Source organism: Ochotona princeps, chromosome 1 (assembly GCF_030435755.1).
Source record: "Ochotona princeps isolate mOchPri1 chromosome 1, mOchPri1.hap1, whole genome shotgun sequence".
NCBI classification, from domain to species: Eukaryota; Metazoa; Chordata; class Mammalia; order Lagomorpha; family Ochotonidae; genus Ochotona; species Ochotona princeps.
Window position 1 is genome coordinate 38,379,799 of NC_080832.1, and position 16,380 is coordinate 38,396,178.

At 40.0% G+C, this 16,380-nt stretch overlaps 1 protein-coding gene across 1 annotated transcript in view; it reads right to left on the reverse strand.

Annotated features, from left to right (window-relative positions):
* RNF217 (ring finger protein 217) overlaps positions 1-16,380 on the reverse strand; it is a 116,330-nt gene that overhangs the window by 26,384 nt on the left and 73,566 nt on the right. Inside the window, exon 2 of the mRNA XM_058678865.1 lies at positions 9,399-9,632. Within this exon, the coding sequence (XP_058534848.1) occupies positions 9,399-9,632 (234 nt within the window). The remainder of the gene's footprint in view (positions 1-9,398; positions 9,633-16,380) is intronic.

A 16,380-nucleotide genomic window follows, 5' to 3' on the forward strand; every position in this document is an offset into this window, starting at 1 on the left:
GCCCAAGGCTTTGGGCCGTCTTCAATTATTTTCTTAGACTATAAGCAGGGATCTGGAAGAGAAGTGGAGCAGCCAGGACATGGACTGATGCTCACATAGCATCCCAGTGGTTGCAAGGTGAGAATTTAGCCATTGAGCCACCCTTTGGGCCCTTAAATTACATTTACTAAATTAACAGAAGAATGCAAAGGGTCTTTAAAATTGGAGGCTCTCTATTGAATATTAGACATTATTTCAGTTTATGGATCATTGTTGCCAAATGGGGAACTATCATGTATATGAGGACTGATGAAGAAAACAGAGTTTTACAGTTCAGAGCTCAAGTTGTGACCCAACTTGTCTAGCTTCTGGTTGCAGTGCTGTCAGCCCAGAATGAAGAGCAGCTGTTGTTCGAGTGCTCCACTTCAGATTCAGCTCCCTCCTAATGCTCCTGGAAAAGCAATGGAAGATGCCCAAAGTACTCAAACCCTTGTCACCCATGCTAAAAACCAAAATGGAGTTTCTTGTTGGTGGCTTTGGCCTGGCCCAGACCTGGTTGTTGTGGCCATCTGTGGAGTGAATCAGTACTTGAAAACTTCAATAGAAACTTTGATATCTCTTTGTCTCTCTGTCATTCTGCCTTTCAAATGTATAAGCGTTTTGTTGTTGTTTGTTTTTAAGAAATCTGATATTCTGAAGCTATCAGAATAAGAAATCTGCACTTGGCATCTAAACCAGGACTCTAGCTCCCAATTTCTTGTGATAACCAACCAATTCTGACTGCATGTCCTAATGCCAAGTCTGAGCAACATACATTTAGTGACAAACTGTGACTTAAAGGTACACAGCAAGCTCTCAGGTGAATACGAATAATTTAAATTTACATCCACAGAAAACACCCCAATGCCTACAACCACCAATGTAGGCCTCGCAGAAGATCAGGCACTGCTTTGCAGTATGACAGCCCCTCTGTCAAGTCGTCAGAAGTGAATGTCTGCTGCTTTGTCCAGTGATCTGGGCTGTGCTCACTCATTTCTCTATTTTGCTCCACAGCAATGGCAGATTATAGCATATCCCCAGTTTACTTCTCATAAGAGAAAATGTGTTTAGGCTAATCGTTGACTATGAGCACTCCTGCTACTCACAGTTCATGCCATCTTCCTCTGGGCACTTGCCAGCTGTGTTAACCACCGAATACATGCTTTGGCCTAGAGACTTATCACTGAAATAAACTGGGCCTGGAAACATGAAGTTCCGTGGCATAAAACAGAAATTCTCAAACTTGGGTGTACATTTGGGGAATAAACTACTGGATGGAAATTCTCTTTCTTCTCTCTCTCTCTCTAGTTCTATCTTTCAAATTAAAAAAAAAAAGTGGAGCTGGAATTTGAATCGTCACTGTAGATGGATCAGAGGCATCTTAAGGGCTGTCCTAACCACTGAGCTAAAGGCCCACATCTGAAAGTCCTTCCAGAACAACGTTATTAGAGTTAGGAATCTTTATTAACTTTCACTAGAATCCACATTGAAAAAAGAACTGCATGTTCTATTGCTAACATTTGAATCCCCTTAGGTTTTCCAGAAATCTGGGCTACATAAGTAACATATTCTCATGATAAGCTTAGTAAACACAGAAACAACCCACAGTAAAGAGAGTCCAAAATTAAGGAGCATCCTAGAAAAGTCATATCTTGTTCAAATTTTCTACATACCATCACTTACAATAGCTTACAACATCATTACTCAGCCAGGTCGGAATTTTAGACAACATCCTTGCATAAATCCAGCACTGCAAAATTGGAACTAACAGAGTTTTCTAGCAAGGATTGAACTCATCAGAACCATGGGTTGAATAGACTCTCAACAATGACACAGGTTCATTTGTCCATTTAACAAATATTTACCAAGCAGCTTCAAACAGCAGCTGTTCCCTGTACTGAATTTAGCATCGAAGAAACAATGAAAACACTTGCTCTTAAGTAGTTTATTAGGAGTAGGCTCAAAGAGTGATAATGCCATATAATGCAACTGCTAGAGCAGAAATCTACACAGGAGGGTGCCACAGGACAAGTGCCTCAACGAAGGTTGGAGTGCAAGTGTTCAGGGAGCATTTGAGTAATGGGTAGAATGTCACCGCAGCAGGTGATGGCTAATACAGGTAATAACCTTGGACACAGGGTCCAGCTACCACACAGAAGCCTGGGAGAACACAGTGCACAGGGGAAAGACGAAAAGTCCTAATGGAACCTGAACAGGCATGACTTCAACTAGCTCAGCCTGAGCCTTGCTGAAGTGTCTAATATACAGGACCCACTTCATTCCTACAGTGCTAGCCTGTCTCTTGAAATATACAGTGACCTAGAAGCTCTGAATAGGAAACAAGTAAACTACAGGCAGCAGACTACAGAGTGGCCTACTGACACTAACCAGTGTGATAGATAACTGGGGAATCTTGTTTTCTGGATGAGTGTTTCAGAACTCAGTTTTTAGAAACTGACGATTATTTCCTTGAAGAGACACTGACAAATTGCAAGGCATTATAGTTTTTAATTTAAATAGCAGATGATTTCAACAGAAGCCTGTCAGAAGCTCAAGTACAAGAAAATCTCTGAAAATATTATGGCTAATTTATGCATCAAGAAAGCAAAGAGAACAACTTTGGCAAAGTACCTCATCAATAACTAAAGGTAGAAATATAGTGTAATGAAATCTGGTAGGCTTTCCTTGTGGCTTACTGTTATAAATTTTTCCAAGGGTAGCATATATAATATACCCTTTGTTAAGCCTGTCTTTTTTAAACTCAGTTTCTTTAAAACTCAGCTTCTTTAAACTTCATTTCCCTCATAAATCTCGGCAACAACCATCTAAGAAGCTGTGTTTGTTTTCTCTCAGTTCTTGGCATGGATGATGCATTAATCAATTTCAAGAGAAATCAGTGTGTGTCATAAACCAGAATGACCTTGAAGGCCTGATGCACAACCTGAGTCTCAATTTGTAAACGTTGTCAATTGAAGGTGACAGTGTATAACACCCAATAGTAAGAACCGGAAAGGGTAAGGGCCGGTCAGGAAAGGTCACTGTTCCTGCTAGGACGGAAGGTAGACTAAGTACGGCTAGCCCATGGACCCATCAGCATGTGCAAGATCTGGAATTAAGAGGGTTTTGATGGAAGAGCCTGGCAACTCCTCTGTTGGGACACAGTCCCTCCAGGTGAGAGCAAGAACCAAGAAAGGGAGCAGCTCAGACCAGGCCAGGTAATCATACCTAGCTGGCATACCTTTGGCTCAGATCTGGAGTAAGCCAGGCTAGGCCAGTTCACATCACCCGCTGGCAAATTTGAGAAACAGAATGGTGTGTGGGTCATGCCGGGTCAGGCTGTAATACCAACCAGGTTCGGTTAGGGCCAGAACTGAGAGCTGCCTGGGTTGGGTTAGGCTAGGCTGTAGCCCTCACCAGCATTAGCTGGAACTGGAGGTGGTACTGGGCTGGACCAGGCTACAGCACCCTCTGGCAAATTCTGAGGTGAGGCAGGACATGACAGAATGGGTTACAGCACTCAGTTAGCACATGTGAGACCCAGGGGGTAGGAAATGAACACAATATGGCGGTGTGCATGGGGCTCCCCTGCTTGAACACTACTCTCCCTGGTGATCGTGAGACCTGGGATTGGGGGCAGACCAGGATGGTCAGGGTTACAACACCCATTGGCTTAATGTGAGCCAGATCAGGGGAAAGCCAGGTTGGGCTGATAGTTTCTACTAGTGCATACATAAGCCAGAGTGGATGTGGATTGGTTGGGCTCTGCCGCAGCATCAGCTGGCAGATGCTGGCACTGGGGGCAAATTCTGTCAAATTAAACTGCAGAACCACCTGGAGAGTGCAACATCTGGGAGTGGGCCCCGTAGGGAAACAATGGGCACCTCTCTCTTGGGTTGCCACTCCAACTGGTGAGCATAAGAACCGGAACTAGGACAGGCATGGCTAGACAAAGAGTGGCACCCATTGACACATGTGTGGGTTGGATAGTGGAGCTGATTAGGTTGAACTAGGTTTCAATGCCCATTGACATGCATGAGAGCAGAATGGGATGCAGGACAGACGGGACCAGTCTGCTGTACCATTGGCAAGCATGGGAACCAGAGCAGGGGTGGACCTGGTGGGGGTTATTGCGGGTTGCCCCAACTGGGCTGCAGCTCCCCCTGGTTTATGTAGGGCTGAGGATGTGGTGGGTGGGATCGGGCTGGGCTGCAACACCCAGTAGTTTGCATAGAAGACAGGGCTGGAGATAACAACCAACAGTGCACATGTAAGCTGATTGGGGTGTCAGAGTGTGCTGGACCCTCTATTGGCAAGCACACAGGAATCAGGCCTGGGATCACCTCAGATGAGATTTCTTTGGGGATCCCCCAACTGAACTGCTGGACTTAGAACTTCAACCCAGAAGAAAATTGCAGGGTCCATCGCCAACCGTGGAGTGCTTATATCAGATCTGGGCCTCCTCATTGGCTTAGACAAAACAGTAGACAGCACAGCCAGTTGCACATGGAGAATACAATGTTACATTAGAACCTGCAGAGGACACCAGGTACCATACAGAGGATGGAGGATAGAATCATTTTATCAACTACCCCAGCCAAGTGTTGGCAGTGAAAATTTAGGCAAACGGAGACTCTAAGGTGGACTATGTCAGCCAGTGGATTCTGGAGAGATTTCATCGTGCTTGGAGTGGTGAGATTGGCAGCAGTTCAGAACCACTGAACTATCAAAACCACTGGGAGCATGCCCCACATGGGGACCCTGGGATGACTGGGAGGCTGGGTGTGGCTTCTCCCCTTAATCTACCCTTTTCCTCCAGATATAGGAAGGGAAAAAGAATATGGGGGGGATGGAGGGAGGAGAAAGTGATGGTGTCAGGAACACAGAGTGCAAGCAGCATACTTAATCAGGCTTTCAGGGAAAAGTTTTACACATTTTTAGGTACATGAAAAAAACTTTCAAATCTCTTCACCAGAAGGAAACTTAAGCATATTTTAATGTGCCTAAAGCACATCAAAGAGCAATTAGGAGCAACCCATTGATTTGACTGTGTTCTTCAAGCCCTTAGAAAAATTCTTCTTTCATATAGGGAAATAAATATTAATGTAGTTTTATAAAATTTGATTCTTATCCAGAAGGATTTTATGGATGAGAGAGAAAAAAAAAATGCTACAGATACAAGCGAAGTGGGTGGTGAGTTTTTGGCCTAACAGCTACGATGCACGGGGGAACAGAGGAGTGCTTGACTCTGGTCTCAAGGTTCCTGCTCTCCAGCTTCCACCTAATGCACATACCGTGAGGCAGCAGGATCAGCTCAAGTGGTTGGATTGCTGCCACTCTGATGGAGACCTGGACTGAGTTCTCAGGATCTAGCTATGTGCAGAGTGAGCTAAGAGACTGGATTTCCTCTTCTCTCTCCCTGTCCCACAAATGAACAAAAATGAACAAAACAACAAAAGCAAAACAACAAGAAAAGTACTAAGGAAAGAACACAGAGATTTTTCTTTGGAAAATTCTGATTTTTCCCCCTTTATCTAGTGATGATGAATCAGAGCATGATTGCATACATTTTCTAGGTTCTGCTTAAAACTTGTGGGAAGGAGACAAGGAAACTGTCAAGAGAATGACCTCTAACACATCCCCCATGTTGATATGCCCAAGCTTCAACTCTTTACTGCAAGTCTACATGAAAAGGGGAGTATTTCTTACCCTGTGCTAGGAGAAAGAATGAAATCTAGAACTGCTCCTACACAAGCAAAATCACTATTTTTAATTCTTTGTAACCCTCTCCCCTCTTCTGTCAAGAACAATGACCACTTTTTCTGTCTCCCAAAGCACATATGTGTGTGTGTGTCTGTGTCTGTGTATGTATACACCTTTTCCCCCATTTCTATAAGTTCAATGACAAACACCCCTTCCCTCTCATTCTGAGTATTAACATCTTCTATCAGATCATCATGGAGTCAAGCTACGGGAACAAGCTACCCCCAAGCCCCAGAAGCTTCAAATGTAACACTAACAACATATTCCAAGCTGTTGGACTTCCTCAGCACCCCTACAACTCTCTCCTCTTCCAGTCACAATCAATCTCATGTGTCCTTTATTTCACTGTCACCCAATTTTTTATCCTAAGGGAAGGTGGGAATGGGAGAGAGCTCACATCTACCTGTTTGCAATGAACGGTTGGGGCTGGTCTGGGATGGAAGGCAGAAGCTGGGAACAATCCCAAGCTTCTCATTCATGGCAGGAAGCCCATTGCTTGACATCATGGCTCCTTCCAGGGTCTCCATTAGCTGGAGGAATTTAGAATCTCAGAGCTGCTGTTGGGAACTTAATCCAATTAACTCTGCTAAGGTAGGTGAATGTCTCATCTGCCAGACCAAATGCCTGTTCCATCTACTAACTCATCCTCTCACTTCTTAATACTTAGGGTTGGCCATGTTGTTCCCTTTGTCCAACAGAAACTTAAGAACTGATAATGACATGGTGAACACATTCTGTGTCTCAGCCAGAGAGCTAAGCAGTTTACATACGTGCTCTCATTTAACTCTTGCTCTACTCTTATTTCAGAGGTACTATTACCATTTCCAGTTAAAGATATGGAAACTGTCCCTCAGGTGAGTGAGTGTGTGACAGGCCTACAAAGTAGATCTAGCTAGAAGTCAGTACTCTGATTCTCCATTTTTTATCCTGGAAAACACATTTCAAGGGCTAGTTTAATATATTCACTCTTCAACAAAACTTTCTCAACCTCTCCTGTCCTTTCTTCTTGGCTGTCAGAATTTTCTACCTACATTTATGTTAGTACATAACTATGTAACAGGCCCATTTCTTAGTTCCTTCAGCAAATATATTTTGAATATATTACACAGGAGATAGTGCTTGACAGAAATTATCAGCTATGAATGGAGCAGGCCTAGACTTGATCTGGGTTAGTAAGAAATGTTAAGTAAATGACATTCAAATATGCCATAAAATTCCAGATGATAATTGCTATGAAAAAGTTCTTGGGGTGTGGATGATATATCTGTCTCTAGGCATCACATGAATACCTCAGAGTTGGAACATAAACTATTTTTAATTTTCCTACCATTAACTAATTGCTTGTAATTGTATGCATTTGATTTGGTGTTGACACACTGAAGGAACTGTTTAGGCTATAAAATTAGATTTCTAGCAGGAAAATGAGGTCAATTTTGTGGAAATGAGATGATAGAATGTATCGTAACAAGAGCTGAAAAAAGAAGATGGAAATATCATAGAAAAAGTGTAACTGGAGTTTACCCAAGGATTCTCAAGGTGAATCTCACAATTCAGGACCACTTATACATAGTCTGAGTTTCATGATACTCAGAACATAATAAACAGTACTTCATGTTCAAGTTTTTCCCTAAAGGCTCTGGAAAGATAAACTGATATCTAATAGTTGTGGTTACTCCTTTTTCACATAATCTGTTTATAATTTTTTTCTGGCTACTAACACAAAAAATTTAAACAGTGGTCTTTACAAAAATGTTTACCAATGAAATCCTAAATATGATATTTTAGATCCTAAATTTCATATGAGGAACACCCAATCAGCGATAAAATATTTGTGACATTTCCAAACAATTTTAATATATTCTGTTAAGTGCTTCTGAACTGATAGTACAAATCATAATGAATACTCAGAATGATATCAGGATAATGTAATGCCCTGAATCAAAAAGAATAATACTGAAATAAGAGCTTCATCAACATACTTAAGGTTATAAATGATATTACAAAGAGATGTAAATTGCTCAGAAATGTTAGGTATTAACAACAACCTTTTTCCCCCTTTTGTTCTTGTTGTTTTATGACATCATCAACTAACAGGGCATCTACTGACCTCATGTGCTCTAGGTCTGCTCCTCCACCACAGTGAAGAGTAGTAACAGCACTAACCGTCTTCAAATGTATACAAGCTTCACCTTCGTGGAGCTTTCTAGCCCCCCTTCAAGCCCTGATGAGTTTTCTTACCATATTACTAATTGTTTATATTACATTGGGTTTCCCCTCTCTCCCAACAGATTCTTCTTGCTCCTCAAAAGCAAATGACTGACTTCACAATCTTTAAGATCATGATCTAGTTGCCCTCTGCTTCTTGTGTTATTACAAACCAAACGGTAGACATTGGAAGAAGAACAGTCATAGGGAAATGTTATAGATTACACTTATTTCACTCAAAATTATTCATATATAGAAATTTGCCTCATTGACTACTGGGTGCTGCTTATCAGTCAGCTGAGGAGAATCAAAACTTTGTTAGACAGCGGCTCTGAGATGCTGTTACTTTGTTTTACTAACTTTCTCCATGTTTCTAATGCACAGCCAGGTCTTCAGGCTGAACTGAAATCAGTGATCTGCTCTCCAAGTCACTGCTTTGGTTTCTCAGACTTCTTTAGCTTTGTCCTCTGACAGCCTCTGTGAATGGGGCCAAGATGACCTTTTGCTAATGCCCACCCAACTAAATTTAAACTTCTGTGCACAGTGAACAAGATTCTACAAGATCCACCCTTATCTGCCTGAGCAGTGGTACCTCCACTCCTCGCCAGCCTTGCCAACCACTTCATTGCAACCTGTCTAGCCTGAGCTCTTCCTGTTCCCCTGCTCTGAAATGCTTCCTATTATAGTGCTCGAAGAACTGCATTTCCTCTGTGAAACTATAGCTGATATCCCAATACCTAGTCCTCTTTCAAGCATTCTCAAAAACCCCACATAGAGAGCATTTCCTAACAGCATTGCATTATCATTTCAGAACATTTGTCTCTCTCGCCTGCATTATACTTTGTGAAACAGGGACTAAGTCCGATTTGCCTCTGTACCATTGAACCTTAGCACATACTGGTATTGTAAAAATGAATGAATGGATGCATTACATTTCATATTGCTTTTACTTACTGTAAACAGAGCAAGAGGAGGAATACATTGGGGCTATTGAAAAAAAGGTTACGAAAGAAGCAAGAAAGGAAGGATGGATGGAGGGAGGGAGTAGGGTGGCTTGGAAGGAAGGGTCTAAGGAATAAAGAAGAAAAGGAAGCAGGGAAGGATGGAAAGATAAAAGGTAGGAAGACTTGGTGCCTGATAATAGAAGTGACCACAATTCTAACATTAGCCTTTCAATCAGATTACTACATGAATTTCCAATATTGTTATTAAAGTCAAAGAAAAACTTCAATTAAATTATCAAGAGTACTCTGAACTATTAGTCTCCCCAGATCATACTTTTTCAGAACCATTACCAATATATGCTCACCTCAGGCTCCAGTAAGGGAGGGAAGCCCACTTAATGCCCACAGTTGGCCTACTTGGCTGCTCTTATCATGTGACATCTACCCCACCATTCTGGTGAGCATGCTTACTTTGTATTTGCTTTCTGATCTGGAAGGGGTTGGAATATGTCCTTTTTTCTTGAAGGTTGTAAAGTGCTTGCACTGAGGACATGGCTTGGTACTGGAATCAATGCGACCGAGTTCCAAGAAGTACTTATACTTGATGGAGTCTTCATGTGTTAAATTATATACAACTGTTGTTTCTTCCAGGAACTCAAAACATTCTGTGATGGGACATTTAATTTCTACTTGGCCAAGTTGTACCTGTGTGAAAAAGCAGATGGAAACAAAAGAGAAAGGTCACTGGTTAGTAAGGGTTCTTTCTCTTTTCCCTCTTTAATATGGTATTGCTTATTTCATGATGTAGTAAAGAACTGTCTATGGTGTTTAAAGATAGCAAAAAGAAATGGTGATCTGATATCCGAATTAGGCTGTGCTAAAATAAATACTATATAATGTTCCCGAAATGATGTCTAGATTTATTTTCAAGTTTTCTCTACTCATCATTATTATTTGTGATATTAAATGACAAAAGCCACACCAATAAAGCATACTATCACACCATCCTTCTGGAAACCACAGGGTTAGGCAGCATCTGGACAAGGTGCCAACTGTGCGAATGGCAGTGTGAGACAACTGTGCCAAATAAAAGCTACTTCAGATTATTCAACCTTAATACACAGTATTTCAGCACTAAATTTTGGGTACATTTTATTAAATTTCAAAAGGACAAAGAGATTTTGTTAAGCACATATATACAATTGCTAACAGCTTAAAATCGAATACTCCACAAAAACTGTTTGCCCTGACCTTTCTACATTAAGCACTTAAAAGGTAAGTAGCTTCCACATTATCAGAAACACTGGATCAAGAAAAAAAATTAAACCACTACAATAATGTAAAACAACAACAAAACTCCAATCCTTGTGAAATCTGGTTTCACCTGTGGTAATTTACACAATTAGTTTATTCAAAGAATCACAGAACTAGAGTTTGAGAAGGTGTATATGAGACACTAGCATTAACGATTACAGTGAAAGATTAAAGTACTGAGTGTGGACACAACTGATATTTAAGAGATGAGGAAGACAAAGCACTCTGAAATAAGAAGCATTTAAATGTTTTCTGTAAGCAGTGAACTGTAACTCTCTTTTCTCAGCTTCATAATCTGTTTTTGTCCACCCAATGGTATCAAAGGGAGGCACTGAAAATGCCAAATGACAAACGATGCTAACCTTTTGCTTTTTCACTTGGGTGAGTCTGACACTCTAGGAAATCAAAACATATGTACCTAAGTGAAAATGCAGGAGTGAGAGACAGCCATTTTCTCAAAAACAGAGGAAAAAAACCATCATGACAAAGAGCAGTTACAGGGAAAAAAAAAACACACACACCTAAAGTTCACAGTAACTTTGAACTTTGCTGCTTATCTGATCCAACTGTAAGGAAAATTTACTAAGTTACAGAGAAGGATTCATGAGAAAAATATTTTGAGAAAAACAAAGCACATGAGCTCAAGTGATAATGAAATAGAAAAGTCTGTCTATGGATAAATCCATTGACCTGCATCAACCTAATGAAATTCTAACTTGGTATACAATTTTATGTTACCGTTATACAAAATGTGATCCAAAGAGGCTTTTGTAAATAGTTGCCAATAATTGATTTCTTTTTAAAATGAGTCTGATCAGTTTCAAATGTTAATACTGTGCATATTACAGTATATAGTGATTACATGTTATTGTATGACAATGGCATAATTCAAATTATGCCTTATAATAAGTTATTTCAAGTTATATGTCAAGACAGAAGTCCTCAGGAAATTTTTACAAAGCTAAAACTGCCTATATAACATATTTAGCAGTATGGTTTATTAAGTATGTAACTTAGAACATTTAAAAATGATGCTTCCTCTTCTAACATTCTGTTGACATTTATCAAGTCCAATTCTGAGCCAAGAAACAAAGTTACATGCCGAAATCTTGTAGGTTTCTGTCGGTAAACCAACAATAAGGACAGCAATATAAGTGATAGCCTGAAAAGGGGGAGTCCAGGGTGCTAGGGAGGTTTTTGGGCTTGGAGGTTCAGGACATCCTTGAGATTAGCGCTGATCGCAGTGACGGCTCCAGCTTACAGCATTTACTAAAACCAGAATGAAGGCGATCCAAGCAGTCAGGAAAAAAAAAAAACTGCCTGGTTAAAGGGAAGAGAGGTAAGTGTAGAGAATACGCATGTCTACACTATCCCCTCATCCAAACTGGATCGACGTGTGCCATGCCAGAACGTTCATGCGTCCGAATCTACAGATCACAGACTTCGGAGGGGACACGCGCTTTAAGCATGAGCAATAAGAGTGAACCACAAAGTGATTTCTTAAAGAAGCGGCTGTACTAATAAATTTGGAAGACAGAGCAAAATCAGAGCATCATGAAGTCATTGTAGGGGTCTAGGCTTTATGCTTACAGCAATAGAAAGCTACAAAGCTTGCATTGTGTGAAATATGGTTATTTCTCATTCCATAAAAAGAGGTTCACTTGGCCCACTTTGAGGACCTCTTACTTGTCTAAACAAGTAAGTGAGGAGGTACACTTCAACTTTCATGATGAAGTCAATCTTTAATTCTTGGAATAGTGTGTGTGTGTCAGCCTCTCTCAATCTATGAGTTTATTTAACTACATCTATGACAACAATGGAAGCAGCACTTTTACAGCCACAATTTGGGAAAATGGAACGGAACAATCCCAGGCAGCTCAAAAGAGCAGACTATCTTGTTATTCCTTCAGGACCGGGTGCTGCTCCTTATTCACCATTTTGGGGGTACATCCAACCAAACCAACACTTTGCCTTCTATGTCAATGTCTCTCAAATCTATGTAAAAAAAATTCCACTTCCATGGAAGAGATTAATTCCTCTTACAGAATCTTTTCACTGAATCTTCTACATTGTGTCTTCTTTGTGTTGCAAAATCCATACCCCACTAAATCAAGCCAGTGACCTCATATTTATTGAGCATGTCAAAGCCATGAAATACATATTTCCACATTTTCCTACTAGCTATTCTATAAACTTATTTACATTGGCCTCCATTTCTGTAGTACATATATGTATATATGGCTGAATCCAGAACAAATATACGTGACTCTCTTTGTATTCCGTTGGGAATGTAAGACACACTCAAGACTTACAGAATCTGAATCATTGCAGACAGCCCACTAGTTTGCCGTTGGAAATCCACGCTACTCATACTTCCTTATGGTAAATTATTTCTTTTTTATGCATGGTGTTACTCATAACCAATGCAGTCTCTTGGTATCTACATGTGTGCTCATTTTCTCAAATGATCACTAACAAAACGTAGACACATTAAGCAAAGTCCATTAATTTATTTAGTTAAGATATAGATCCAAATGATTCAAGGATGCACTATTCAAACATTTTAATATCTCAATAGTCAAGATTGTTTTACTAGATAGGTGTTAACACTGTGCTATTACAGTGCTTTATATTCTTCGTAACATGTAACAATACTTCATCCTACAAATGATCCTCTTTTAAATTTCAGTGAAATGTGCTTTTCCTAAGTTAGATGCTAAGATGGAACTTTCAGAGCGGCCTCCAGGAGGGAGAAACACAGGTTTCCCTTAAAGGAAATGAATGAGAATAAACAAGGCAGACGACTGTAATCAGGAAAAGTACCTCTGAGGGAATGACAACTTGAGCTGAAAACTAAAGGGCCTGTCAGAAAACAAGAGACTGCAGGCAAAAGAAGCGAGGACGATGACTTTCAGGTGCCTGTGCTCTGAACACAATGACAGATGATTGAAACCTAGATGGGACAGAGCACGGTATGAGATAAAGTTGGGGTGTTGGCAGGAGACATCACAGATTCCTGGTGGGGCACCATAATACGTTGGGATTATTTTCTAAGATACTTAGGGTCACTGATGAGTTTAAGAGGAAGAGTGACACTCTGATTTATATCAACAAGTCATTCAAGTTCCGATCAGAGGACTGACTATAGAAAAACCTGGAAAAACAGTGTCATAGTGGATTGCAACTATTCTTCCCAACAGGGGCATCTGCCTGTTCCAGTTATCTGAACAATAGATGATAGCTGACTCAACTTAGCAGAGGATTATGGGAATATTTTGCAGGTAGAATCAATAAAAGAATTTCTTAGGAACTGAAAAGTAAAAATTATAATCAAGTGAACCTTATTAGTTAATGGGTTCCCTCCTGATAAACTCTTCGTGAATTGAAAACACCAACAGTCCAGAATGTTTAAATACACCTAATCTATCCCATACTTGGACCTTAGCACGAGAGTACCATGCAGAGCAGGGGTTGTTTGCCCTCAGGAGGATGTGGTGCCTTGTCCTCAGCAACTCAAGGAAAAATTCCAAGTGCAGCTTCTACTGAAAGTGCAGCACTTTTGTACAATTGTAAAGTTCAAAAATGTTAAGCCCAAAGATGTATGCTAAGGATGCTTAAAAAATGATGTCTTAAAAAATCTATGCACGTACAAATCACAAAATCATTAATCAATATAATTAGCATATGTATTACTTTGAATATTTATTTTCTCTTTTTTTAAAGATTATTTTTATTACAAAGTCAGATATACAGAGAGGAGGAGAGATAGAGAGGAAGATCTTCCGTCCAATGGTTCACTCCCCAAGTGACCGCAATGGCTGGAGCTGAGCCAATCCGAAGCCAGGAGCCAGGAGCCTCTTCCAGTTCTCCCACGCAGGTGCAGGATCCCAAGGCTTTGGGCCATCCTCAATTGCTTTCCCAGGTCACAAGCAGGGAGCTGAATGGGCAGCAGGGCTGCCGGGATTAGAACTGGTGACCAAATGCGATCCCAGCAAGTGCAAGGCGAGGACTTTAACCACTACGCTATCATGCAGGGCCCTGAATATTTATTTTCTGTGATGAGAATATTTGAAAACTGCTCTTCTGACCTTCAACCTTTTGCAACACCCCGCTGTCACCATGTTGTACATTAAATCTTTTGAACTTGCTCCTCCTGATTGAAATTTATATCCTTTGACTAGTGTTTATTCTTGTTGCAAATAAGAGTTTTGTTCTTCAAAAAGCAGTATAGTATTCTATGTATATAGACCACATTTTCTTTTTTTTTTTTTAAGATTTATTTATTTATTTTTACTGGAAGGGAAAATTCACAGAGTGAAGGAGATACAGAGAGAAAGATCTTCCATCTCCTGGCTTACTTCCTAAGTGGCTGTGCTGACTGGAAGAAGCAAGAGCCAGAACTTTTTCGGGTCTCCCATAATGGTCAGGGTCCCAGGGCTTTGGGCCATCTTCTACTGCTTTTCCAGGCCACAAGCACAGAGGGGAAGTGGAGCATCTGGGATATGAACCAGAGCACATATGGGATGCTAGCGCATGCAAAGCGAGGATTCGGCCACCAAGCCATTGCACTGGGCCCCTTGCCACATTTCCTTTATCCATTCATCCATTGCTGAACACTTGGGTCAATTCTATACCTTGGTTCTTTTTTACAATGCTGCAAAGAAAACTGTTGTAGGTATGTCCTCAACACCCTGATTTTTCTTGGATGCCTATCCACCTTTAATTTTTGAGCAACTTTCATATTGTTTATCAAAAGGTCTATAATGATTTATTTTCTCACTTATATTTTACAAAGGTTGCGTTTTCTCCATAAGCCCATCACGAGCCAGTGCTCATATGGGATCCTGGCACTTGCAAGGTGAGGATTGAGCCACTAGGCCAGAACATAGGGCCCCATTTTTCTTTTTTATAACAGCCTTTTTTTTTTTAAACAAGTATAAAGTGATATTTCATTGTGGTTTTAATTTGTATCTCCCTGATGATTAATGATTTGCAAATTTTTCATATGCATTTTGACTATTTGTATGTCTTATTTTTTGATATTTATTCATTGATTCTCATTGACTTGCAAGGCAAGGTGACAGAGGTTGGGGAAGACACACACACACAGAATATTCCATCTATTGTTTCATTCTACAGCTGCCAGGTTTGGGCCATGTTGAAGCCAGGAACCCAAAATTCCATCCAGGTCTCTAACATAGGTGGCAGGTGCTCAAGCAGGCTGGGCCATCATCTACTGCCTCCTAGGATGCATTAGCAGAAATAATGGATTGGAAGTGGAGGTGCCAGGACTCAAATTTGCACTCCAATATGGAATGTAGCCATTCCAAATAGCTATTGATGATGGTATAAATATGAGGGATAAAGTAAAGGAAAGAATAAAGATGACTTCAGATTTCTGACTTGAATAATGTGGTGATTGGTAGGTACTATTTTATAAGAAGTTGTTAATAATAAAACATAGTTTATTTTGATGTATATTTTCTAGATATGATTCACTACAAATTTTCATAGTGTTAAGAACATAGATCATTGAAACATAAGTTCCTAAAAATATAAAATCCTTAGGTAGGCAATAAAAAATGTTCATGACATACAGTGGATGGATTAAACAATTACTACTGCCTTCACGGAACTTAAGAATGCAACAATTAAATTAGTATTGATAGCTTTTCTAGAAACATGAAACTTTATGGTATTAATTCATTTAATAGTTACTTAGTGCTTTAAGAGCATTTTATTGGGATAATTATACACATATGCAACAATTGACAAATTAGTCTCCTGAATTCTTTGATTACATTCTCCAATTTAAGTAATTGTCAACTTCTATCTAATCTCATTTCGTCTATGCCTTGAACCATATGGCTCTCCCACATTATTTTGAAGCAAATTCCAGACAGCATGTCATTTTATTCATGAAAATTTCAGTACAGTTAAAAAAAACTAAGAAACCTTTTAAAAACCTGTAACCATGATACCATGTATCTCCCAAAATGTCAATTCTTCAATATTAACATTTAAAATAACTTATCATCCAACTTCTCTTTGTAGGATTTTATATACTAAACATGCTTCATAAAACGCTCAATTTATCAAATGTGCAGTTTGACTCTGATCTCAGGTGTAAGTGTTGTTT